Here is a 25,418-nt window from a genome sequence, read left to right as displayed (position 1 = left end):
ATTTTCACGTTGCATATGGTAAAAAACGAATGCAAAAAATACTAGCTGAAAGTGCCATGATAAAAATTCCTTTCTTTCCATATTTTTGATTACAAAAGTCTCAAAAAACAATTGGAAGATTTTTGTGCAACATAGAAAGTGCAAGTTATCGTCAGCAGAAACTAATTTATTAATATTAGTTTATTAGTGGTAATAAATATGCTTAGGTAAAAACATTTCTCCAGTTCCCTCAGCCTCAAAGGGGAGGAAAAATCCTCGGGCAAAAGACCTTTTCACATCTGACAGTAACATTTTGGATAGCTTGGGCGCTCAGACAATCACTTGGCGGGAAAAGAATAAATAAAGACCAAATTCGCACAATCTGTTTTTGCTTAGTTTACAAACTCCGATCGAGTCTGGCAGCTTTCATGCCTTGTGGGACTTGAAGTCCAGAGAGGAGAAGCAAGCCGGGCCATTGAAGCTTGGAAGCCGGCTGCCCCTGCGGGTCTTGAACCACTAGGGACTACAACTCCCAACATACACCGCGAGGCCGCGCCGTAATTACTGGTAACCAACCGGACCCGAGCTACACAAGCCCCATCCCCCCGGCTAGGAGCACTGCCTCCACCAATGGCAGAGCTCCCAGCGCAGAGCCTGCGGGTTAGGTTGTGAGGCTCGGGCCGGGGGCGGGGAGGAGCCGAGGGGTTTCAGAACGAGCTCCGCCGCTGGGTGGGTCGGGGCGTTCCGCGCGCCCTTCACTGAAGCGGCGGTGGCCGGGCTGGGCACTGGGAGTGGGAAGCGACGGCGCGGCTGGAAAATGCCAGTCCATTCTCGAGGGGATAAGAAGGAGACGAACCATCACGATGAGATGGAGGTGGACTACGCCGAAAACGAGGGGAGCAGCTCTGAGGACGAGGACACCGAGAGCTCGTCGGTCTCTGAGGATGGAGATAGCTCAGGTACGCGACCCAGCAGAGCTGGGACCCCAAGTCCTCGAGCCAGACTAGCGCCAGGCCGCTCTCTGCACGCCGGCAGCTGCGTCCTGCTGGGAGAGCGGGGCGGGGAGAGAGGGAAGGGGCGGAGACTCACTCCCGGCCCTCGGTAGCACCGGGACTGTTCGCCGGGCGCTGCCTGTGCTCCTGGCGGATCCCGGTTGGCGGGGCGGGGCGGGGCGGGGCGGGGCTGGGCAGGGCGCGAGCCTGGACTCGCCGCACTTCTGGACGCCGCGCGGACCTGCCCACGGTCCGCCCCGCCCTTGGGACCTCCGGGCTGTGCCCGGAGCCGTCCGGAGCGAGGACTGTCCCGCATCCTGTCTGGGAGACTCTGGAAATGCCTCCTCTCCTCAGACCACCCACTTCTTATTTTACACCTTTGCAACCTTTACTTCGCAACGTGGGTGGGTTGTCTGAGCCAAGGGTAGATTTGTATTGGCTCCTGGCCGGTTTAGAATTTATTAATCTCAGCTTCCAAGTCAACGTGTCAGTCAGTACTTGACATCGGTGCTCTTTCGGGGGGCTGACGTGGGAGCGGTACCGTTTGCAGCATCTCTCTGAACTTTTCAAGACTGAGAGGAGCCCAACATCATGGATGATAGTTTTTGCACCCTTTTAGGAATTATTATTTTAAAAACAAATGGAATTTGTGATTACTTGGATTCTTTTTTTCTGTCCATATAATGAATGTGAGACATTATTTTTTGTCTTGGTCTGATTTTGGCCATGTAAAGCAAGAATTGATGACAGATTGATGACAGTGTGTTGTCATCTCTACACCCTCTTTTCAGGTTTCCTTTCAAAGAACCTCCGTGGAAGAATGTACTGCAGTCAATAAATCAACCAACCCCAAATAAGTGTTTATAAGTGACTTCTTCGTGCAATTCTGGGTTCTACTCAGTGTGAGGTATAAATAGTTACGATCTGACTTCAATTAAAGATCTTTCATAGGTCACCACTTCCTTAAATTGCCAATTGAATGCTTAACTGTAAACAATACTGTAGGAATTCAGAGGCAGAGGAAATCTTTTCACTGTGGAATGGTTAGCAAAGGCTAGTTGAAGGTGGAATTACCTAAGTTATCTTGAAGAATGGGTAGAATTTGAATTGGAGTTAGTGTTCAGGTGTTTCTATAAGGGGAGGAATGTAGGAAAAAGTGCCAGCGCCGGAACTTAAAGCTTATTCAAAAGAGTGAGAAAATCTGGTTGACTGGGAGAAGAATCTGAACTATAAAAAGAGAAGATATAGATGTGAAAGATTTAAAAAAAAAAAAAAAAAGCAGGAAGCAGGGTTGATGACAAGTTTAGGAGTGAAAGTAAGAAAAAAAAAAAAATCTCTGGGGTAGCATGAACAGAAATAGAAAAGTAGAATCCGACTAGGAAACATGAGGTTTCAGGTTCGATCCCTGGCCTCCCTCAGTAGGTTACAGATCCATCGTTGCCATGAGCTGTGGTGTAGGTAGCAGACATGGCTCAGATCCTGAGTTGCTGTGGCTCTGGCATAGGATGGCAGCAATAGCTGGGATGAGACCCCTAGCCTGGGAACCTCCACATGCCGTGGTGTGGCCCTAGAAAAAGGCAAAAAGACAAAAAAAAAAAAAAAAAAAAAGAAAGAAATAGAAAAGTAAAAGATTTGTGATGAAAGTAGAAGGTAGAGTATTACAGACATCTTGTTTTTGAGGTCATGGTGGTATAAAGCCAGAGTGCCCCAAACTGACAGGTGGAAATATGGCATTAAAACCTGCCTGGGATGGGAAGCACAGTTAGGAAGTCATCAGCCTAGTCATGAAAAAAGGTGAAATGTCAAAAGTGAAGAATACAGAGAAAAAAGCGAAATGCCAAAAGTGAAGAATACGGAGAAAGAACATCTAGACTGTATGTGAATGTATTTCCGAGATCTGTGAAACATTTTATCTTTAAGTGTTTATTTATTTATTTTTTAACGGGAGCTAGGAGCTTGCAAAATGACATTTACTAAAATTTTGCCTCTCTGATTTTTATGTTGACCTTTATGATTTTTCACTGTTTTTTATCCTCAGAAAATAATGGACAACCTAATTTGTGAAGAATGTAATAATAATTTGAACTAAAAGTCAGATCTTTTAAGTGCAAAGAAATTATTTGAATATATTTTGCAGTTTTGCATCTTGCGAAAGCATCTCTTTTCTCCCATGTATCTTACATGTTAAAATTCCACAGTTTGGAGTTCCCATTGTAGGTCAGCAGAAATGAATCTGACTTGTATCCATGGGGACACAGGTTCGATCCCTGGCCTCGCTCAATGGGTTAAGGATCCTGCATTGGCATGAGTTGTGGTGCAGGCCTGCGACTATAGCTTTGATTTGACCCCTAGCCTGGGAACCTCCATATGCTGTGGATGCAGCCCTGGGAAAAAAAAAAAAGTTTCCAGTTTTATTCTTCTCCAGCCTTGGTCCTGGGCAGGTGCTAAGGCTACAGGACAACTGTACTATCCAGAGATATTTTGGAGTGAGTCATCCTGAGGGACCAAATTTTAAATAGCCAAGAAATAAGCTATTAAGAGCCAGAAATAATTTTAATCTGTTTCAGAAAAGTTAAAAAGATCGTATACTTCCTTGCTATAGGAAAATAACTTAATTCTTTCTGATAGTTTGACCTTTATTGGATGAGGATCAATATGCAGATCATTTTGTGCTTCAGTTACTCTGATGTGACAACTATATGTGATATAAAAATAGAAGATAAGAAATATGAGAGGTGATAACTAGCAGTTGCTTTCCTTGAAAATTTTCTTGTTTTTCTCTTCATTTTTCTCTTTCTCACTGACTGACAGTAATTTTGGGAGAGGGAGCAATAGGAATCTAAGAGTAGGAGAGCAAGATATTCTGTGGTGAAGATAATAAGATTAGTTTTTTTTTTTTTTTTTTTTGAGACTGGCAAATGATTCATGTGAGCAGTAATTAAAGAAGAATTCCTTAAGTGTTTTTGAGCAATATTAACCTTTAAAGGACGTAATCATTTTGGTGCTTAAGTTCTGGTGAATCGGTGGAAAACAAATCAAAGTGGATTAATTACTTCATAGTCATAGTTTAATGTCAGCTCCTTAAGATGATTTAAAAATGAATAAAAATAATGTAGTTTCTGCTGTAGCTGGCACAGTGGGTTAATGATCCAGACTTGTCTCTGTGACTGCCAGGTTGATCACCAGCCTGGCCCCAGTGGGTTGAAGGATCCAGTGTTGCTACAGTTGCAGGGTAGGTCACAGCTGCAGCTTGGATTCAAACCCTGGCCAGGAATTTCCTTATGCTGTGTGTGCCGCTGAAAAAGAAAAGAAAAAAAAGAATAAAAGTAAGAAGGTCTAGAGACAGTTACAGTTTTAACTCTAATCTGTATTTTTGGTTAAAATCTATAGTAGAAATTATTTTTGACAAATACTTACTTTCTCTTAAGGCTTAATATAGACCTTGCATATCTAATTTCATATTTCAGTTTTTAAATTTTTGTTACCATTTGAATTAACATTTAGATATATTTGGAACATAAAATTAATCTTATCTTTCATATTTTCCTTTTTATTAACAGAAATGGATGATGAAGACTGTGAAAGAAGAAGAATGGAATGTTTAGATGAAATGTCCAATCTAGAAAAACAGTTTACCGATCTCAAGGATCAGTAAGTAGTGACTTCAGAAAGTCATTGTCACTGAATCTCACCCATATCACATGTACACTAGCATGAGAGAAATTGTATTCACTCCAAACTATTTTCTTTTTTGTATTTTATGGGACTGACTGATCTGAAAAAGTCTTCAACTAGTCTTGGATTGCTAAAGACCTAACTACCTAAAGAGTTTGGGGGCTGGTTTTTAGAGGGGATAAAAGATTTTTAATTGGGTCTTGGTAATTAAAATGTTTTCCTGGGGGAGTTCCTGTTGTGATGCAGTGGAAACCATGAGGTTTTGGGTTTGATCCCTGGCCTTGCTCAGTGAATTAAGGATCCAGTGTTGCTACGAGCTGTGGTGTAGGTTGAAGACCTACTCCATCCTGCGTTGCTGTGGCTGCAGGATAGACCAGCATCTGTAGCTCTAATTCAACCCCTAGCCTGAGAACCTCCACATGTCGCAAGTGTGGTCCTAAAGAGCAAAAAAAAAAGTTTTCCTGGGTTTTTGTTCCCTTGGTTCTAATCTTCATTCATTCCTTTGCTAAATAATTGGATAAAGATAGCATTAAAAAAATTTATGAATAAGAGATACTTTCCAAAGATGGCACAGTGGTTTTCGTCTGTATCTGGATAGTACATACATAATGCATGTGGAAACATATAATATAGTGTGCTTCTTACAGCAACTCTGTAAGGTTGAAAGATAGATAGTCTTATCTCTAATTTACCTATGAGAAGATTGATGTTCAGAGAGGGTAAGCTATTAGTCCATAGTTCATCAGAAAGTGACAAATTAAGCCAGGTTTTCTGCCTCCTATTGCTATGATGTTCCTCTCATTAAAGCACATTACTCTGGAATAATTGTAGTGGAAATAGAACATAGGCTCTGAATCCAAGCTTTCTTGACAGATTACAAAGTATAATAATAGATTCTATATTATCTACTGTAAAGATTGAAATGAGCAATATGCATAATTCTTAGCTAGTTGTCTGGCATGCAGTACGTATTTATTGGATACTGTTTTTTCCCTCTCTTTATAATGCCAGAACTCTTATGTAAAGTTGGTAAGACAAGAATGGGCCCAAGTGATTTGAGAGAACAGAATAGATGCAGTTGAAGATTAAAAAAAAATCTTAAAGGTGAGCTCTCACTTTGGAACTTGCTGTCAAGGTCATGGGGCATGCTGCATTTTAAGAATTGTAAATGAGGAGTTCCTGTTGTCATGGCGCAGCAGAAACTAATCCATCTAGGAACCATGAGATTGTGGGTTCGATTCCTGGCCTTGCTCAGTGGGTTAAGGTTCTGGCATTGTCGTGATCTGTGGTGTAGGTCGCAGACGCAGCTTGGATCTGGTGGTGGCCTGCAGCAACAGCTCCAGTTAAAACACTAGCCTGGGAACCTCCGTATGCTGTGGGTGAGGCCCTAAAAGGACAAAAGACAAAAAAAAAAAAAAAAAAAAAAAAAAAGAATTGTAAATGAAAGAGACAAACTTCTGAGACTTAGAGTACACCTTAATTTATTCAGAAACTGGTTCTTCAGTTTATGAATTCTTTGTGATTTTGCTGCTTATTCTTTTTTTCCTACTTTTTCTCTAGAGAGGCCCAAAGAAGAGTTGAAAATCCATTTAATATTTGGAATTACTAGACTAAGACATTTGTTTACCACATGAATCTTGCTATTTATGCCATTTCTGGTTTTAATTTTCATTGGTAATAAAGATGAATATATAGGTAATGTTCAGTACTAGCATACAAAATTAATATAAGCAATCCAGAATAATTCAGAGTTTAAAATTTTGGCCTTAAAAACGTGAAATCAATTTCTTATTCTGAAGATTTACATTATTAATTTGAAATGAAAATTAGTTTAGATCCCCAAAAAAGACTCCATTATTTGGGCAACATGGAGAGTTCATTTGGGATCATTTTGGAAAAGTAGCAACAAGTTTGTATTTTCATATTTTAGCACATGTAATCCACATGTAATAATTCTTTTTTCTTTTTGTTTTTCTTTTTAGGGCCACCCCCATGGCACATGGAGGTTCCCAGGCTAGGGGTCGAATCGGAGCTACAGCTGCCGGCTATAGCACAGCCACAGCAATGTGGGATCCGAGCTGTGTCTATGACCTACACCACAGCTCACAGCAGCGCTGGATCCTTAACTCATGGAGCGAGGCCAGGGATCGAACCCGAAACCTCATGGTTCTTAATTGGATTTGTTTCCACTGCACCACGACGGGAACTCCCCACATGTAATAATTCTTATACAGTGAATTGAGCTTTAAAGTCCATTTTTTTTTTTTTTTTTGCTATTTTTTAGGGCCGCACTTGCAGCATATGGAAGCTCCCAGGCTAGGGGTTGAATCAGAGGTACAGTTGTGGGCCTGCACCACAGCCATAGCAACACGGGATCAGAGCTGAGTTTACTACCTACATCTGAGCTCACAGCAATGCTGGGTCCTTAACCCACTGAGTGAGGCCAGGGATTGAACCCTCGTCCTTATTGATACTAGTCAGATTCATTTCCACTGTGCCGCAATGGGAACTACCAAAGTGCATTTTATGATTATCCAAGAAATGAAAATTGCTGTGAAGTTCTAGTATAATATGTTACCTAGGAGAACTTTGCATCTTGTCAGTCATTTAGCCTAATCTTGTTCACCTTGGGGCAGGCGGTTGCCTTGAGTTTTGCTTTCTCATAGCTCCCTATGATCACCAGCCAGTTCCCACTAACAGCTTTGTTCATTTCTGAAAGTATTAAAAGCAGACCCATTACCACTATTTAATAGTGTTCTTTCTCAGGAAATTGGTATCCAGGAATATGTTTTAGAAAAAAATAATCTTGGCACCATGTTTATAATTATCATTTCTTTGTTTTGCCACAATTGGTGTGTTTGTTAATTTTACCTTATCATACTGTGTATCTCTGTAGCTTGTCTCAAATCCTCTTGGAAGAGGTGGGAAATAATAATAGTAATAATATCAACAATAATAAAAAGATTATTTTTTATAATCTTGCCTGCTTTGCCTGTTCTAGCATTCAGCCAAAATAGAACTCCTTTCATAAGGCAGAAAATTCACAATTTGCAATTTTTAAAGTGGTGAGAGGTGAATTCTTCTGCCTCCTTAAAAAGGTAGAGGAACTTGGAGTTCCCACAGTGGTGCAACAGGTTAAGGATCCAATATTGTCTCTGCAGTGGCTTAGATTGCTACTGTGATGCAGATTTGATCCCTGGCCTGGTGCAGTGGGTTAAGGATCTGGTGGTACCACAGCTGTGGCATAGGTTGCAGCTGTGGCTAGGATTCAGTCTCTGGCCTGGAAATTTCCACATACCGTGGGTGTGGCCAAAAAAAAAAAAAAAAAAAAAGAGTACCACCCGAGTTTCCATTCATTTCAGTGTTCAGTATCCAACAAACATTAATTGGGCTTCTATTTTGTGAATACTGTTATGATTGCTGCTGAAGGACTCATGTCTCATGTTCCTTGCCTTTGATGAGTTTATACTTAAATTCCAAGATTGCAGACATTACACTTATTTTGAGGAATCTGTTCTTTTAAAAAGGTAGTTAATTGAATATTGTTAATTCACGTATTTTCATCATTCAAGATACTGTTCACCTTTTCAGGATACTTTATCAATATTTTGTATAAGTTTGATGTTTTTCAGGTACAGTCATCTTTTGTATCAGATTGCCTAAAGTTGTATTTATAGTTTAAAAACTATAAGTTCCATGGTGTACTTTTCTGACTACACATTTGTTTATCATTGTATGTTGAGTTTTAGAAATTTTTTTTTGTTTCTGCTTTTTCGGGCCATACCTGAGGCATGTAGCAGTTGCCAGGCTAGGAGTCCAATTGGAACTGCAGCTGCTGGCCACAGCCACAGCCACAGCCACATGGGATCCAAGCTGTGTTTGTGACCTACACCACAGCTCATGGCAATGCCGGATCCTTAACCCACTGAGCAAGGCCAGGGATCAAACCCATATCCTCATGGATACTTGTCATTCTTTTCCTCTGTGCCACAATGGGAACTCCAACTTTTAGAAAAATTTAATCCAAACATTGTAATGTATTATTTTGGCAGTTAATTCAGATAATTTTTCCCTTTTTGTTTAAAAAATATTTATTAAACACTCAAACTTACTTTATTCTTTTGGAATCATTATGTAAATCTCTGTGCTAATTACAGTAACCAATAATAGACAATTAATATTGATTGCCTTAATTGTATTGGCTTTCTTTTCTTTTCTTTTTTTTTTTTTTTTTTGTCTTTTTTTTTTTTTGCTATTTCTTTGAGCCGCTCCTGCGGCATATGGAGGTTCCCAGGCTAGTGGTCGAATCGGAGCTGTAGCCACTGGCCTACGCCAGAGCCATAGCAATGCGGGATCCGAGCCGCGTCTGCAACCTACACCACAGCTCACAGCAATGCCGGATCATTAACCCACTGAGCAAGGGCAGGGACGGAACCCGTAACCTCATGGTTCCTAGTCGGATTCGTTAACCACTGCGCCACAACGGGAACTCCTGGCTTTATTTTCAAGAGGAAAGAGCAGAATTTATATGAAACCCCAGGTATCATAATGTTTTCCAAAGCTAACTGCTACTTATACTAACACCTATAAGCAGTATCAGTGGTTTCCTTTGAAAGTTATGACATTCCATCCTTGTGAAATATTATAACATATTCTTCATCTGTGATGAAGTAATAAATGAAGTTCCCAGGCTAGGGGTCAAATTGGAGCTGTAGCTGCTGGCCTGCATCACAGCTCATGGCAATGCCGGATCCTTAACTCACCTCATGGATGCTAGTCGAGTTCGTTGACCACTGAGCCACATTGGGAACTCCCCAAACAGTTTTTTACAAAATAATTGCTTTGAAATTTTAGAATATCCATGAAAGGTCACAAAACCAAGATTAGATTTGCCTTTCATAGACATTGACAATTTAAACATTTTCCTCTTAAAAAAAAAAAAAAGAGTTCTATCCTGTAGGATTACTGCTAAAAATAAACATCCAGTTGTCTCACATATTCTGTCTTTGATAATCAAGCTAAAGATATTGGTATGACAGCTAGCTGATAAATTAGGAGTATTTGTTTATGGGGATGCCTTGCCCCACTTTTCATTTCCCAACTCATAGAGCAGTTCATATTGTTACAGCTTCTTCATTGATGGTCCACATGAACTGAGGATGCCGGATATTTGCAGGTTCTGTAGCCATTGGTTTTACTTTCATCGCTCTACTTCCTCTTTGTTCTTAAATGTCAAGTAAGCTGGCTGTCTCAGTACTAACTGACTCCTTTTCAGGAAACTTAGAGAGGAGACAGGGAATTATTTATTTTTGACGACTAGTAATGTCTGTATCTAAGTTATTCAAAATGATTTCTTTGTTTCTTCTAAAATCAGTGTTTATTTGACTTTTTCTCCTAGAACTGATTTATTGTTCTGCAGTTAAAACAAAAAAAAAAAAGGAGTTCCCTTCGTGGCTCAGTGGTTAACGAATCTGGCTAGGAACCATGAGGTTGCGGGTTTGATCCCTGGCCTTGCTCCGTGGGTTAAGGATCTGGCATTGCCGTGAGCTGTGGTGTAGGTCACAGACGAGGCTTGGATCCCGCATTGCTATGGCTCTGGCATAGGCCAGCAGCTACAGCTCCGTTTAGACCCCTAGCCTGGGAACCTGTAAAACAAAACAAAACTGTACGAGAAAGAGAATTACATTTCAGTGTAGCTTCTTTCTAGCTCTTATTTCAGGTGTATTTTTTGTATTGTAAATTAACCATTAAGGGGTGATATATCTAAAGAATAGAAAAACACTTATTTCGTGATTATATGCAAAGTCAAATCATGTAACGGAGTTCTTCACTTGAGATCAAGGCACAAATACATTTGGTAGGTTTTCAGAAGATAGATGATATTAAGAAGAGATATTGAATGGAAGTGGTAAATTGTTAGCCTTTGTTGGGCTTTGAAAATTAATATCTTAATTTTTGCTTTGTTAAGACTTTATAAAGAACGATTAAGTCAGGTGGATGCAAAACTACAAGAAGTCATAGCTGGAAAAGCACCAGAATATTTGGAACCACTGGCAACTTTACAAGAAAATATGCAAATTCGTACAAAGGTAGCAGGTAGGAAAGTGAAACATCTTTTCCATATAGTAGCATATGACCTCTTCAATAGATTAAAAGGTGTTTGTCAAGTGAGTGGTGGTTGTTAATGGAAGTACAAATATATTTACATTGACCAGAGTATTTCAGTATCAGTCAACCCACATATTTATTAAATGCCTCACTGCTTTTTTCTGCTGCTGTGAGGGGGTTAAAAAACAAACAAACAAAAAAACCCCTCAAATTGCTCACATTGTTGTTGAGAAGGTACTTCTGCATGTGAAACAAGTAGAAACCTTGATACTTTAATCATCAAGAGATACTATTACTGTCACAGTTTAACTTCCTCTTAGTCCTTTTAGTTTTTTTTCCTTTGTAAGAGTGATAAAGATTTTTTATTTGTAAAAGCAACATAAAATGTTTGGGATATTATCGTACAGAGAATTAGCCTTCAAACTTATAATTTATTGATGCGTTCTTATTTTGATAAGTTTGAAGTTTGATGACTCATCTGTGGCTGTGAATAAATGAAGATGTCCTCAATTTAAACTTAGTTTTCTGTTGGTAACTGGGATCCAGTTTCAGAACTGTGTCTTGCCACATATAACCAGGGTTATATCTATTTGCACATCACTTATGATTTTTTCATAGTCAAACTAAAAACTAAATTTTAATTAGTGGAGGGGCTGATTATTTTCTTTTGGGGAGACACTAATTGATCCTCATGTACCTGTTATATAATACCTAAGGCATTGTTGATAATAGATTCTTTTTATGCTAAATGCACCTTAAACCAAATTTTATTCTTGAGTGCTTAATATTAAGTATGTAGATGATGTGATGCTTAATATGCTGTCTTTGCATATTGGCTTAGCACACACTTGAAAGTAAATGTCCTTAATTTTCCTTGATATTCTGAAAGAATTAAGTGATGTTTAGGAAATATCACTTGAGTCAATTACCCACTTTTCTACTAGGTGGCCTCCTTTACTCTTTGATTGTACAAGTAGTATGTGTATGAAAGTATTGGCATAGTTCCAGATGTCTCTCCCCTGCCTTTACTGTACGAGAAAGAGAATTACATTTCTAGAGGCAACTATGGCGTAGAGTTAAGTATATACACATAGACCTCTTTCTTTGCCATTTTTGTGATGGCCTATTTTGCATGGCCATGTTGCCTATTTTATGCTGTTGTCCTGGTACCTCTAAGTTAAACTCTCTTGAGCATCTATCCTCTAGGGAAAGCCCTGTCAAGAGCACTCAAACATCATATCAGTTTATACATTTTGTTATATTAGTTTATACATTTAATTCTCTTGGCAGCTTTTGGCTCTGAAAATAAATAATAGTTTAAAAATTGTGGTTTTGGTGGTTATGCTATCACCCAGTTTTCACTTTGAACATATAGGATTAATGAAACCAGACTTTATTGACTGTTTCCAAGATGAGTCCTGAGAGATTGTTTTTCATAGGCAACGAGTTTTATTTTCATTTAAATCATTATCTATCAAACATTTGGGAGCATTTTTTAGAAAAATAGAGTAAGAACTAAAATTTGCAGTGTAGCTTCTTTCTAGCTCTTAAACTCTTAGGTTTCTAGTCTTCTTTGATATGTTTTAACTGAGCCTTTTTATTTTTATTTTTTAAAGATAGTTAGACTCACTTGCCAATTTCTTCTTGATTCATTTTATAAAATAGTTAGGACAGATTTCCTCTTAGGGAAGATAATGAACTTCCTTATTGCTAACATAATCAGAGTAATTGTGTTTGGTTGCAGGAATCTATAGAGAGCTCTGCTTAGAATCTGTAAAGAACAAATATGAATGTGAAATTCAAGCTTCTCGCCAGCATTGTGAGGTACTGTTATTTTGCTTAACTTTTAAGCTGATTTCAACTCTTCAAGACTTCTGAATATAGCAGTTAAAAAAGTAAATAAAATAAGTGAAACAAAATTAAATAGTGGTTTAGCTTATTTGTGGGGTTTTGGTTTTTTGTTTTTGTTTTTAAATACAGTTGCACCGGAAGCTGTATTGGAAATAGGACACAAGGAAGGGACTATCAAATAGAACTTAGTGATATAATTTTAAAAGTATTGCAACTGTTACCGTAATAAGACTTTGTAATGATTATGTCAGCTAGCATCACTGAAAATAGTATAATACTATACTTGAATAGTATAGTATTCAAGGCTCAAATAAATGTATATCCGGTAGTACAATTATATTATCGCACTACATTAATTTCTCAATTTCGAGATCTATTTCCAAATCTCAGGGCAAAATTCTCTCTGGGGAAAAATAGAGTCTATCTGTTCTGTTTATTTTGAATATGATTTAAAAACAGTGTTGGTTTTGCAGATAAGTTTCCATAAAACCTAGACAAGTTCATAAATACACTAATGAAATTCAGAGGACAAGTTCTCTGATGATTATCTTACTTTAATGTAACCTATCTTTATAAATCATTAAAATACTAAGAGTAGATAGGTGTAAAAATGGTGGAGCTCGCTTCACTTTCTTGATTATAAATGAAACATCTTTTGGTGTTTACTGGCCACTTGGATTTTCTTTGCTAAGAAGTGTCTGTATCTTTTGCATATATGTTGGGCTTTGACTGTAGAGGTTCTTTATTATATTCTGGATTCAAATTCATTACTGGTTATATGCTTTGCAAATATTTTTACCCAGGCAATAGGGTATCTTTTCACTCTTTGTGATGATTTTTATGAACAAAATTTTACATTTTAATTTAGTTGAATGTATCATCTTTCCTTTATGATACATATTTTTTTGTGTCCTCCTCACTTTGAGGTAAAATTATGTATTTTAAAAGTTGAAATTTTGCTTTTCAACATTTACATTGCTAAACTACCTTTTTTATGTGTGGTAAAGTATGGATCTAATTGTACTTTTTTGCATGTGGATATGTAATCTCAGCACTTTTTTTGTCTCTCCAGGGCTGCACCTGCAGCATATGGAGCTCCCAGGCCAGGGATCAGATCTGAGCCACAGCTGCAACCTGTGCTGCAGCTGCGGCAATGCTCACTGTGCAGGGACAGGGATAGAAACTGGGCCTTCAAAAAAAGGAGTTCCTGTCATGGCGCAGTGGTTAACGAATCCGACTAGGAACCATGAGGTTGCGGGTTCGATCCCTGCCCTTGCTCAGTGGGTTAATGATCCAGCGTTGGCCGTGAGCTGTGGTGTAGGTCGCAGACGCGGCTCAGATCCCACGTTGCTGTGGCTCTGGCGTAGGCTGGTGTCAACAGCTCCGATTAGACCCCTAGCCTGGGAACCTCCATATGCTGCAGGAGCGGCCCAACAAATGGCAAAAGACAAAAAAAAAAAAAAAAAAAAAAAGAAACTGGGCCCTGAAGCTGCAGAGATGCTGCTGATCCCTTTGTGCCACAGTGGGAACTCCATTTCTCTCTCTCTCTCTCTCTGTTTTTTTTTTTTGTTTGTTTGTTTGTTTTGCTTTTTAGGGCCGCTCCTGTGGCATATGGAGGTTTCCAGGCTACGGATTGAATTGGAGCTGTAGCCGCCGGCCTATGCCACAGCCATAGCAAAGTCAGATCCAGGCTGCATTTGTGACCCACACCACAGCTCTTAGCAACACCGAATCCTCAACCCACTGAGCAAGGCCAGGGATGGAACCCACAACCTCATGGTTACTAGTCGGATTCGTTTCTGCTGAGCCACAACGGGAACTCCCATTTCTTTTTTAATATCAGCTATCCACATATGTGCTGGCTTGTTTCTAGCTTTTTTCATTTGTTTAATTGGCCTGTTTCTCTCTTTCTGCTCCAGTATCACAAGTCTTTTAATAGCTTCAAGTCTAGTAAGTCTTGATAACTCCATCCTAAATTTTACCTTGCTCTTTTTCTTACAGTTGTTATTGTTAAAGAATGTTTCATTGTTTAGTAATTGCCATTGCATGGAAAAATAATTTTGTATCCAACCCTATCTACCTCTCTTAATTCTAATAATTTAATTACAGATTCCTAATTGTCCATGTATTTTATAATGTCATTTGTGAATAATGGCAGCTTGCTTCTTTCTTTTTGATTTCTCTCTTTTTTTTTTTTTTTTTTTTTTACTTGTCTTAATGGCACTAATAGGACCTCTAGTACATCTTGGAATAGAAGCAGTAAGAGCAGGTCATTATCGTGTTCTTGATTTTAAGGGAATGCCTCTAACAGCTTTCCAATAAGTATGGTATTTACTGTTTGTTTTTTTTATTTTTTATCTTTGTCTTTTTACCTTTTCTAGGGCTGCTCCTACGGCATATGGTGATTCCCAGGCTAGGGGTCTAAGCAGAGCTGTAGCCACTGGCCTACGCCAGAGCCACTGCAATGAGGGATCCGAGCCTCGTCTTCGACTTACACCACAGCTCATGGCAACGCAGGATCCTTAACCCACTGAGCGAGGCCAGGGATAGAACCAGCAGCCTCATGCTTCCTAGTCGGATTCGTTAACCACTGTGCCATGACGGGAACTCCTTTACTGTTTGGTTTTGATAAGTACTCTTTTTGTCAAGTTAAGGAAATTTTTCTTCCTTTGGCCATACCCCTGGCTTATGGAAATTCTTGGGCCAGGGATTGAATCTGAGCCACAATTGTGACATGTGCCACAGCCGTGGCAACTCTGGATCTTTAACCCATGTGCCACAGCAGGAACTCCCTCAAGTTAAGGAAATTTATTTCTTGTTTTCTAAGAATTTTTCCCATGAGTATTGTTAGACTTGATTCAGTGCTTTGTCTGCATCTATTGAATTAGGCTTTTTTTTTTTCATTCATTACTTACATTATTAATATATTTACATTATTAATATATTTTCTCAGGTTAAACTATCCTTGGATTTCTGGAATGATTATTTGCCTTGTGCACTATGAGATTCAGTTTGATAATATTTTGTTTAAAAGTTTTATTTCTATGTTAATAAATGAGATTTAATTTTCAGTTCTTATTGTCTTTGAATAAGAATTTCAAGATTCGTAAAATAAGCTAGAAATCTTCCATATTTTTCTCTTCCGTGGAGGTATATATTTAAGATTGCAGTCTTCAGTTTCATGAATGCTTAGTACATCTTATCTTTATGATGCAATTTAGAAAATAATCTCATAGTAAAGTTGCAAGAAAGTGGAAAAGAACTTTTTTGGCAAACATGAGAATGAGTTGGCAACATGATACCACATAACCCTTGAGTACTGTAATGGATATTTCACACAAATGAGGGATTTTCTCTTACATAACCACATTACAGTCAAATCATCAAAATCAGAAAATGTACATTGATGTGTCACTACCATCTAATCTTCGAACCCCATTTAAGTTTTAGCAGTTGTCCCAATAGCATTCTTTATAGCAAAGAGATCCAGCTTAGAATCACATGTCATCTTTGTCATTCGATTTGGTTGTTATGTCTTTTTGGTCTCCTTCACTGTGGAACAATACCTCAGGCTTCCCTTGACTTTGATGATGTTTACATTTTGGAAGATTTCAGGCCAGTTATGTTGTAGAATGCTCCTCAATTTTGAATTGGTCTGCTGCTTCTTCATGGTTAGAATCAGGCTTTGTGTCTTTGATGGAAGTGTCACAGCAGTGATGCTGTGTTCTACTCATTGAATTCTAACAGGCAGTGCACAATTTTGATATGTACCATTATTAGTGATAGACACTTTGATCATTTGACTTAAGTGATGTCTTCTAGGTTCTCTAAGTAAACTTACTTTTTCTTCTTAAGATTAGTAAGTATTTAGAGGAGAAGTACTTTGAAACTGCATATATCTCATTCTTCATAACACTTTTTTTTCTTCTTTTATGCCTGCACTTGCCGCATATAGAAGTTCTCAGGTCAGGGATTGAATCTGAGCCACAGCTGTGACCTATGCTGCAGTTGTGGCAACACCAGATCCTTTAACTCACTGTACTGGGCTGGTGATCCACTTCTGCAGCAACCTGGGCCACTGCAGTTGGATTCTTAACCCATTCTGCCATGGTGGGAACTCCCTCATAACTTCATTGTACCCATTTATTTATTTATATAAGTATACACATTGTTTTCTCACCTCTTTTTTGACTGCTTCATCTTTTGGTTATTGAGGAAAATGAGCATTTCTGTGATGGTGAATTTGTTAACTCCTCCTTATATTTCTTTCTTTTCTTTCTGTTATTAGTTTTCTTCTTTATTTCCTAAGAAAATTCACAGTCTGTTCTTTTCAAAATAGTGAAGTCATTCACCATTCGAGATCTGAAGGCCAAAGGTGGTACTGATGAGATGCCCCACAATGCCTGTCCACCGTCTCAACTTCCTTTGCTCAGAAAGGATGGCCCAGTCCCAGGACACTGAATGCTCATGATTCCCGAGTGCCCAGTTGAAACTTACCTCCCATGGAATTTCTTTCACCCTTTTCCTTTTTTTTTTTTTTTCCCTTTCCCTCTTTTCTTTCTTCCTTCCGTCTTCTCTCCCTCCCTCCTTTCCTCTTCCTTCCTTCCTTTTTAAAATTGGAATGAGGACACTTAACATGAGATCTACCCTCAGATTTTAAGTGTGTAGTACAGTATTGTTAACTATAGGCACACTGTTGTACAACAGATCTCTGCAACTTAACTGTCATGTGTAACTGAAACTTTATACCCATTGAACAGCAACCCCCTGTTTCTCTGTGCCCATAGCCCCTGGCAGTCACCATTCTACTCTCTGCTTCTGTTTTTGACTAGTTTATATACCTCATATGATTGGTGTCATGCAATATTTGTCCTTATGTACTTAGGTAACTGGCTTCTTTCTTCCTTCCTTCCTTTCTTTCTTCAAGGCTGCACTTGAGGCATATGGCAGTTCCCAGGCTAGGAGTCGAATCAAAGCTACAGCTGCCAGCCTATGCCACAGCAACACCAGATCCTAGTCGTGTCTGTGACCTAAACCGCAGCTCATGGCAATGCCAGATCCTTAACCCACTGAGTGGAGCCAGGGATTGAACCCACATCCTCATGGATACTAGTTGAGTTCGTTACTCTGGAGCCACATTGGAAACTCCTGGCTTATTTCACTTAGCATAAAATCCTCAAAATTCATCCATGTTTTAGCATATGGCAGGATTTCCTTCTTTTTTTAAAAGAATACATAATATTTCTTTGTGTGTATATGTCATATTTTCTTTATCCCTTCAACCTTCAATGTACATTTAAGTTGTTTTCCACATCTTGGCCATTGATAATGCTGGAATGAACACAGGAGTGTAAATATCTTTTCCAGATCCTGATTTCAGTTCTTTTGGTTATATAATCTGAAGTAGGTTTGCTGGATCATATGGTAGTTGTATTTTTAATGTTTTTGAGGAACCTCTGTACTGTTTTTCCACAGTGACCATACCATTTTACATTTCCACCGACTGTACACAAGGGTTCCAATTTCTCCATATCCTCACCAACACTTACTATGTTTTATTTTTTGATAATAGCCATCCTATGTTAAGAGCTATCTCATTGTGATTTTTCTTTTTTTTTTTTTTTTGCTTTTTTAGGGCCACGCCCTCGACATATGGAGGTTCCCAGGCTAGGGGTTGAATCAGAGCTGTAGTTGCTGGCCCACACCACAGTCACAGTAATGCAGGATCCGAGCCACGTCTGTGGCCTACACCACAGCTCATAGCACCACTGGATTCCTGACCCACTGAGCGAGGCCAGGGATCAAACCTGCATCCTCACGGATACTAGTCAGATTTGTTAACCACTGAGCCATGACAGGAACTCCTCATTGTGATTTTGATGTGAATTTTTCTTATGATTAGTGATGTTGAGCATTTTTTATGTGCCTATCAGCCATTTGTATGTCTTCTTTGGAGAAATGTGTATTGGAGTTCTTTGCACATTATAAAATAGAGTTCCTTATCTATTTTGGATATTAAGTCCTTATTGGATGTATAATTTGCAGATATTTTCTCCTACTCTGTTACGTTGCCTTTTCGCTTGAGTTGTTCCTTTGCTGTTCAGAAGCTTTTTATTTTGATGCACTCCCACTCATCTTTTTGTTTTTGTTGTCTGTGCCTCCAGCTTTGTCCTTCTTCCTTAGGATTATTTTGGCTCTTTGGGGTCCATTGTGTTTCCATAAGAATTTTAGGATTCTTTTTCTGTTTCTATAAAAAAGTGTTATTTGAAATTTGATAGAGATTACATTCAGGAGTTCCCATTGTGGATTAGCAGGTTAAGAACATAGGGAGTTCCCATTGGGGTGGAGCGGAAACAAATCCGACTAGTATCCATGAGAATTCAGGTTCCATCCCTGGCCTCACTCACTGGGTTGGGGATCTGGCGTTGCTGTGAGCTGTGGTGTAGTTTTGCAGACATGGCTCAGATCCGGCGTTGCTGTGGCTGTGGCACAGGCCAGCTACAGCTGCGATTCGACTCCTAGCCTGGGAACCTCCATATGCCACAAGTGCAGCCCCCACCCCCGGAAAAAAAAGAACCCGACATAGTCTTCATGAGAATTTGGGTTTGATCCTTGGCCTTGCTCAGTAGGTTAAGGATCTGGTGTTGCTGCAAGCTGCAGATGTGGCCTGGATCTGGCATTGCTGTGGCATTGCATAGGCCTGCACCTGCAACTGTGACTTAGATATGCCATAGATGTGGCCCTAAAAATGAAAAAAAAAAAAAAAAAAAAGGATATATTGAGTTTTTAAACTGCTTGGGTAATATGGATATTTTAACAGCATTGTCTTCTAATTCATGAACGTGGAATATCTGTCCATTTATTTGTGTTTTCTTTAATTTCTTTCATCAGTGTTTTCTAGTTGTCATTATATAAATATTTGACTTTAGTTTATTCCTAAGTATTTTATTCTTTTTGATGCTATTGTAAATGGGATTTTTAATTTCCCATGTCTCCATTCTATCAGTTTTTGTTTTATTATATATCGAGGCTATATTACCAGGCTCACATTATAGAATTTTTATTTTTTTAAGTTTTTTTTTTTTTTTTTTGGTTGTACCCAAACCATATGAAAATTCCTAGGCCCGGGATGGAACCTGTGCTGCAGCAAGTGACTGGAGCTACTGCAGTGACAACTGCCAGATCCTTAGCCTGTTGCACCACAGTGGGAATTCCTAGAATTTTTATATTTTTCGTAAGTGTAACATTTTATTTTTTTTATGTTCTAACTCTGTAACAGTGATTTTTGCCTTACAGTCTGTTTTATCTTATATAACAGTTACCCTAGTTTTATTTGGCCTAGGATTTGCTTGATAAAAGGTTTTTCATCCTTTTTTTTTCCTCCTTCAACTATTTTCTGGCCTTGCATTTTAGGTGTATTACTTGTAAATAGCATGTGCCTTGATTTAAAATAAAAACTATTTTTTTTTTTTTTTTTTTTTTTTTTTTTGTCTTTTGTCTTTTTGTCTTTTGTTGTTGTTGCTATTTCTTGGGCCGCTCCCCGGCATATGGAGGTTCCCAGGCTAGGGGTTGAATCGGAGCTGTAGCCACCGGCCTACGCCAAAGCCACAGCAACGTGGGATCCGAGCCGTGTCTGCAACCTACACCACAGCTCACGGCAACACCGGATCGTTAACCCACTGAGCAAGGGCAAGGACCGAACCCGCAACCTCATGGTTCCTAGTCGGATTCGTTAACCACTGCACCACGACGGGAACTCCCAATAAAAACTATTGTAATAGTCTGTCTTTTTACTGGTAAATTTAATCCGGTAATACTGATAGCGGTTCCTTCGATTTTTAAATTTTTTTTCAATTTAATGTAATTTTTACTTTATATTGGAATATACCTAGATTTACACTGTTGTATTAGTTTCAGATATACAGAAACGTGATTCAGTTATGCATGTACACATATCCATTCTTTTTCAGATTTCTTTTCCCATATAGGTTATTACAGAATATTGATTAGAGGTCCCTGTGCTATACAGTAGGTACTTGTTGATTACCTCTTTGTATATAGTGGTGTGTATATGTTATTTCCAAACTTCTTATTTATCCCTCCCTGATGCCTGTCTTTGGTAACCATAAGTTTGTTTTCTAAGCCTGTATATTTTGATACTTAATTGCAACCTATTTTGTGTTTTCAGGTTGTTCTGCTTTATCCTTTTTTCTCTTTCCTGACCTTTTTGGGATTCATTGAGTTTTAAAATCACATCCTAGAGAGTTCCCTGGTAGCTCAGCTGGTTAAGGATCCAGTGTTGTCACTGCTGTGGCTCAGATTTTATTCCTGCTCAGGGAACTTCTGTATGCCATGGATGTAGCCAAAAAAAAAATCACATCATAAAGTTATACCTACTATTTCTGTTTTAATGAGTATCCCCATACCTTCCATTTCTGTATTTTAATGATTACTTTAAGTTTTCAACATGCATATCTACATTAGTAGAATCTAAATATTAATCAGTAACTCTGTCCTCCTCCTAGTGCTCCTATAAAGGACCTTAGAACTCTCTCATTACTCCCTGCCAAATTACGTGTTATAGAACTGTTTTAGTTCTATCTTGTTTTTTATATTTCAGAGGAGGCATTGCTTTCCTCTAATAGATTGAGTTCTTTTTAGGTTTATCCACATTTTACTAGTTTCTTGTTCACTGTTTTTGAGTTGCAGCCCTTCCTTGCAGATTTATTTTTTGCTTTTTGAAGAACATCCTGGGCATTCCTTCAAGAGTCTTTTAGTGGAAAACTCAGGTTTTATTTGTCCCTAAAAAGCTTTATTTGTCAAAGTTCTGGAAGGACAATTTAAGGAGATATAACATTTTCGGATGACAGTTATTTTCTCTTAACATTTTTAGGATCTTACTTCCTATAATCTCTGCTTGAAGCCTACAGGCATTTGTGGATAACTTTTTTCCCTTCCACTCACTGGCTGCTCTTAAGCTGTTTTAATTGTTGTTCTTTAGGTTTGTATTGTGTATCTCCATAGAGATTATTTTTCTCTCTTGATTTGAATTTATTGTGTTTTCTGAATCTCAGAATTTGTTTTCGATTATTTCTGGAAATTGCTCAGCTGTTATTTTTTCCAGGATTGCCTCTTTTCCATTTCTCTACTTCTGTCTTCTAGAATTCTAATTAGTCATATGTAAGTCCTCATTCTGTCTTCCATATCACTTAATAATTAATTCATATTTTTATTAAGTCATTATCTGACATTCTTCAGAGCCTAATTCTGCTATTTTTCATTTCTGCCAAACCTCATTTCCTCATTTCATGATTCTAGAGGCTTTATTGGTAGGAATTCTGTGAGCCTTAAACAAAGGATGGAGCTACTCAGATGGTATCTGCTTTTATTTCTGCTAAGTTGTCTTAACCAGGTATCCTGTTATTGTCACTAGCACATGACTGCTTTTGTTTTTTGGTTTGGGGTTTTCTGTAAGATGCAGGGTGTATATTTGAATCTCAAACATGCAGAGATCAGACCTGAGGTGACGTATTTTCAGGGAAAACTTTTCCTTCCACTTATTGCATAGGCTGAGACAGATTTCTCTAGGTGGATTGTTTCAGTCTACCTTTTTACCTGAAGGTAGTTAGCCTTCAGGGCCATGCAGGGATTCCAGTTCCCAAGCTCTTACTTTTTTAACCAAAAACCACTAAAAACAATGCCTTTCTATTAAATAACCAGCACAGATCCCAAGGAAACACAGCTTCAGCATTAGATTAGTGTGCTGTTTTCCAGCTTCTTATTTATTTTTAGTTCTTAGGGATATCTTTTATTTTCTTAAAAGATTAGTCATACCTTGAAAAAGATTTTTATGGTATTTTGTCTAAAATACCTGTCCGGGTATGTTGGGAGTTTTATTTTGTGGCTATTTAGTCCACTATATTGCCATAAACAAAAGCTAATAAGATATCTTCAAAAAATGTTTTTTGCTTAGACAGTTACAGTGAAATTCTTTATCGTCCATCATTTTTTAGCTTTGAGAGTCCTCCCTCCTCCATAGAGATGCTTAATGTTTACCTAAATATCTTCTGGTTTAGTTATGCCTTGATGTTTTATATATTTACTATACAATTAATGTTATAAATAATCTGTTTAATTATATAATTAATCTGAAGATACTCACCGGTAGTTCAAGGGCATTTTAGATAGGAAATAAAGGGTGAAAGGAAACTTAGAGTGTTATATATTTTATATCCCTTCTCCCACTTTATTTATTTGTTTATTTATTTAATTAAAATTTTTTTTCCTTTTTCATTCTCCCATTTTAATCCTTACAGCAACTTTACAGAACATAAATTACCTTTTTTGTTGTTGTTATTTTGTTTTGCTTTTAGGGCCGCAGATATGGCATATGAAAGTTCCTAAGCCAGGGTTCTAATCGGAGCTGTAGCTGCCAGCCTACACAACCACCACAATGCCAGATCCGAGCCATGTCTGCGACATACACTACAGCTCACGGCAGTGCCAGATCCTTAACCCACTGAGCAAGGCCAGGGATCAAACCCACGATCTCATGGGTACTAGTCAGGTTTGTTATGGTTGAGCCACAACAGGAACTCCCTAAATTATCTTGGTTTTATGAATGGGTTAACTAAGGCTCAGAGGGGTTAAGTAATATGCTTTGGGTTGGGGGCCACACAAATAATAAGCAGCAGAACCAGGATGAAAATCCTTTGATCTTTCTAGTCATTCATGCAGTTTACCATTAAATCTGAACTTTGCTATTCAGGGCCTTGTATCTGCTTATTTCTTAGTGTTCTACGTTTGACTCATAGAGAAATAACCTGAGAGGCAAGAGAAGTAGGAAGAAAGAAGACACACTGCCAGTTGTCAGAGTAAAAGTTTGATTTAGCAGCAGATAGAAAGGAGGAGCCAGAACCAAAGACCAGGCGGTTTCACAGGGTATGCACACAGAGAGTGTGCCAAAAACCCAGTGGTAATCAAGGCAGTAGATAGTTTGTATCAAATCAAGGGAGGAAATCATTGACACTAAGATGGGTGGAGATGCTTTTTTTTAGGGTATCTCATTTAAGCCTCCCCACAGAGCTGGAAATGAGTATGAAGATGTGACAGTAGGTGGTAGCAAGGTCTCAGCCAGGCTCTTAGGGTTCAGGGTTAGGATTCCAATTCTTGAGAAGAAGGGCGAGAGCTCTTCAGAGCTCTGATCTTTTTGGTTGTCTATTCATTTAATTTTTTTCCTGATTATAACATTAATAAGTATCTATTGAGAAAACTTGAGAAATTAGTCTAAAGAAGGAAATGAAAGCAACCATATTTTTTATATTTTTTTCTATAACTCCTTTTCTCATAGGGGTAATGTCTTTCCTTTGTATTATATAGAATTGCTTTTTTTTATACTGTCATTTGGGTACTTTTCATAAATAACTAATCACCTTTAGCAACATTCATATATATATTATATATATATGTACACACACACACATATACACACATATATATATTTTTTTAATTTATTTTTTATTTTTTGTCTTTTATCTTTTTAGGGCCGCACCTGCGGCATATGGAGGTTCCCAGGCTGGGGGTTGAATCTGAGCTGTAGCTGTTGGCCTACACCAGAGCCACAGCAACGCAGGATCCGAGCCGTATTTGGGACCTACACCACAGCTCACGGCAACACCGGACCCTTAACGCACTGAGCGAGGCCAGGGATCAGACCCGAACCTCATGGTCACTAGTCGTGTTCGTTAACCACTGAGCCACGGTGGGAACTCCAATCATTCATATTTAAGAGTGAGTCTGTAAAATCTGCCTGTGTGCAGAGCCTGTTGACTCCTATGCTCAAGAAGTTTTCTTCCCACTGGTGGGCCCAATGTGATAAGGAAGGCATTCTCTCTCTCTAGGGCTTTCCATGTATTTTCTTCCAGACTACCCATCCAGACCCTTCTTCATTTCTTTCTAGATTTGGAAGTATTACTCAGACTTTTCACAATATTCCCCACTCTCTCACATTCATTTGTTCCAAAGTGCATATTGGCATATAGTGTTTGTAGTGCAGCTCCTAAAGGTTCTATCTCAGTTTGGTTACCATGTTCAGAGATTGTGGGATGACACTGGAGCCCTTTCTTTGTTTGATAACTACAGTTGTGGTTTGTTGATTTATTTTGTGCATTTTGTGGTATATTCTATTATGTCTTAGGGAAGAAAGAGTTTATGATCTAAGTTCATTTTTAATTTTATCCTAGACATTTCTCCCTACTTTTTGCATTTCAAGTTTTTTGTGTCTGCAGAGTAGTAGTCTAGATGTACAGTAATTTATGTAGCCTGATACTCAATTACTGCATTTTACTTTGTTCCTAGTTTTATACATTATAAGTATTGCTATTGTGAGTATCTTTTTTGCATACACCTTTGGCTGAGGTTGTTATTTCTTTAGGATAGAATCCTCAGTGTAATTACTGGATCAGAAGATAGAGTAAATAAAATCTTCAATACTTGGAGTTCCTATCGTGGCTCAGTGGTTAACGAATCCAACTAGGAACCATGAGGTTGCAGGTTTGATCCCTGGCCTCACTCAGTGGGTTAAGGATCTGGCGTTGCCATGAGCTGTGGTGTAGGTTGCAGATGTGGCTCAGATCTGGTGTGGCTGTGGCTCTGGTGTAGGCCGGCAGCAACAGCTCTGATAGACCCCTAGCCTGGGAACCTCCATATGCTGCGGGTGCGGCCATAGAAAAGACAAAAAGACAAAAACAAACAGAAACCTTCAATACTTATTTCTAAGTTATTTCCTAAGTGTTGAGTTGGTTTATATTCCCA

The 25,418-nt window shown here is 38.6% G+C and overlaps 1 protein-coding gene across 2 annotated transcripts in view; it reads left to right on the top strand.

Annotated features, from left to right (window-relative positions):
- The window catches only part of BRMS1L (breast cancer metastasis-suppressor 1 like), a 40,567-nt gene continuing 15,721 nt past the window's right edge, over positions 573 to 25,418 (top strand). For both annotated transcript variants that reach the window (XM_001926256.5, XM_013989042.1), the window contains exons 1-4: positions 573 to 938; positions 4,532 to 4,622; positions 10,615 to 10,742; positions 12,499 to 12,578. In XM_001926256.5, the coding sequence (XP_001926291.1) occupies positions 797 to 938; positions 4,532 to 4,622; positions 10,615 to 10,742; positions 12,499 to 12,578 (441 nt within the window). In that variant the 5' untranslated portion in view covers positions 573 to 796. The remainder of the gene's footprint in view (positions 939 to 4,531; positions 4,623 to 10,614; positions 10,743 to 12,498; positions 12,579 to 25,418) is intronic.

Source organism: Sus scrofa, chromosome 7 (assembly GCF_000003025.6).
Source record: "Sus scrofa isolate TJ Tabasco breed Duroc chromosome 7, Sscrofa11.1, whole genome shotgun sequence".
NCBI classification, from domain to species: Eukaryota; Metazoa; Chordata; class Mammalia; order Artiodactyla; family Suidae; genus Sus; species Sus scrofa.
The sequence above is the reverse complement of the archived record's forward strand: the minus strand, read 5'-3'. Positions and strand labels throughout refer to the sequence as shown.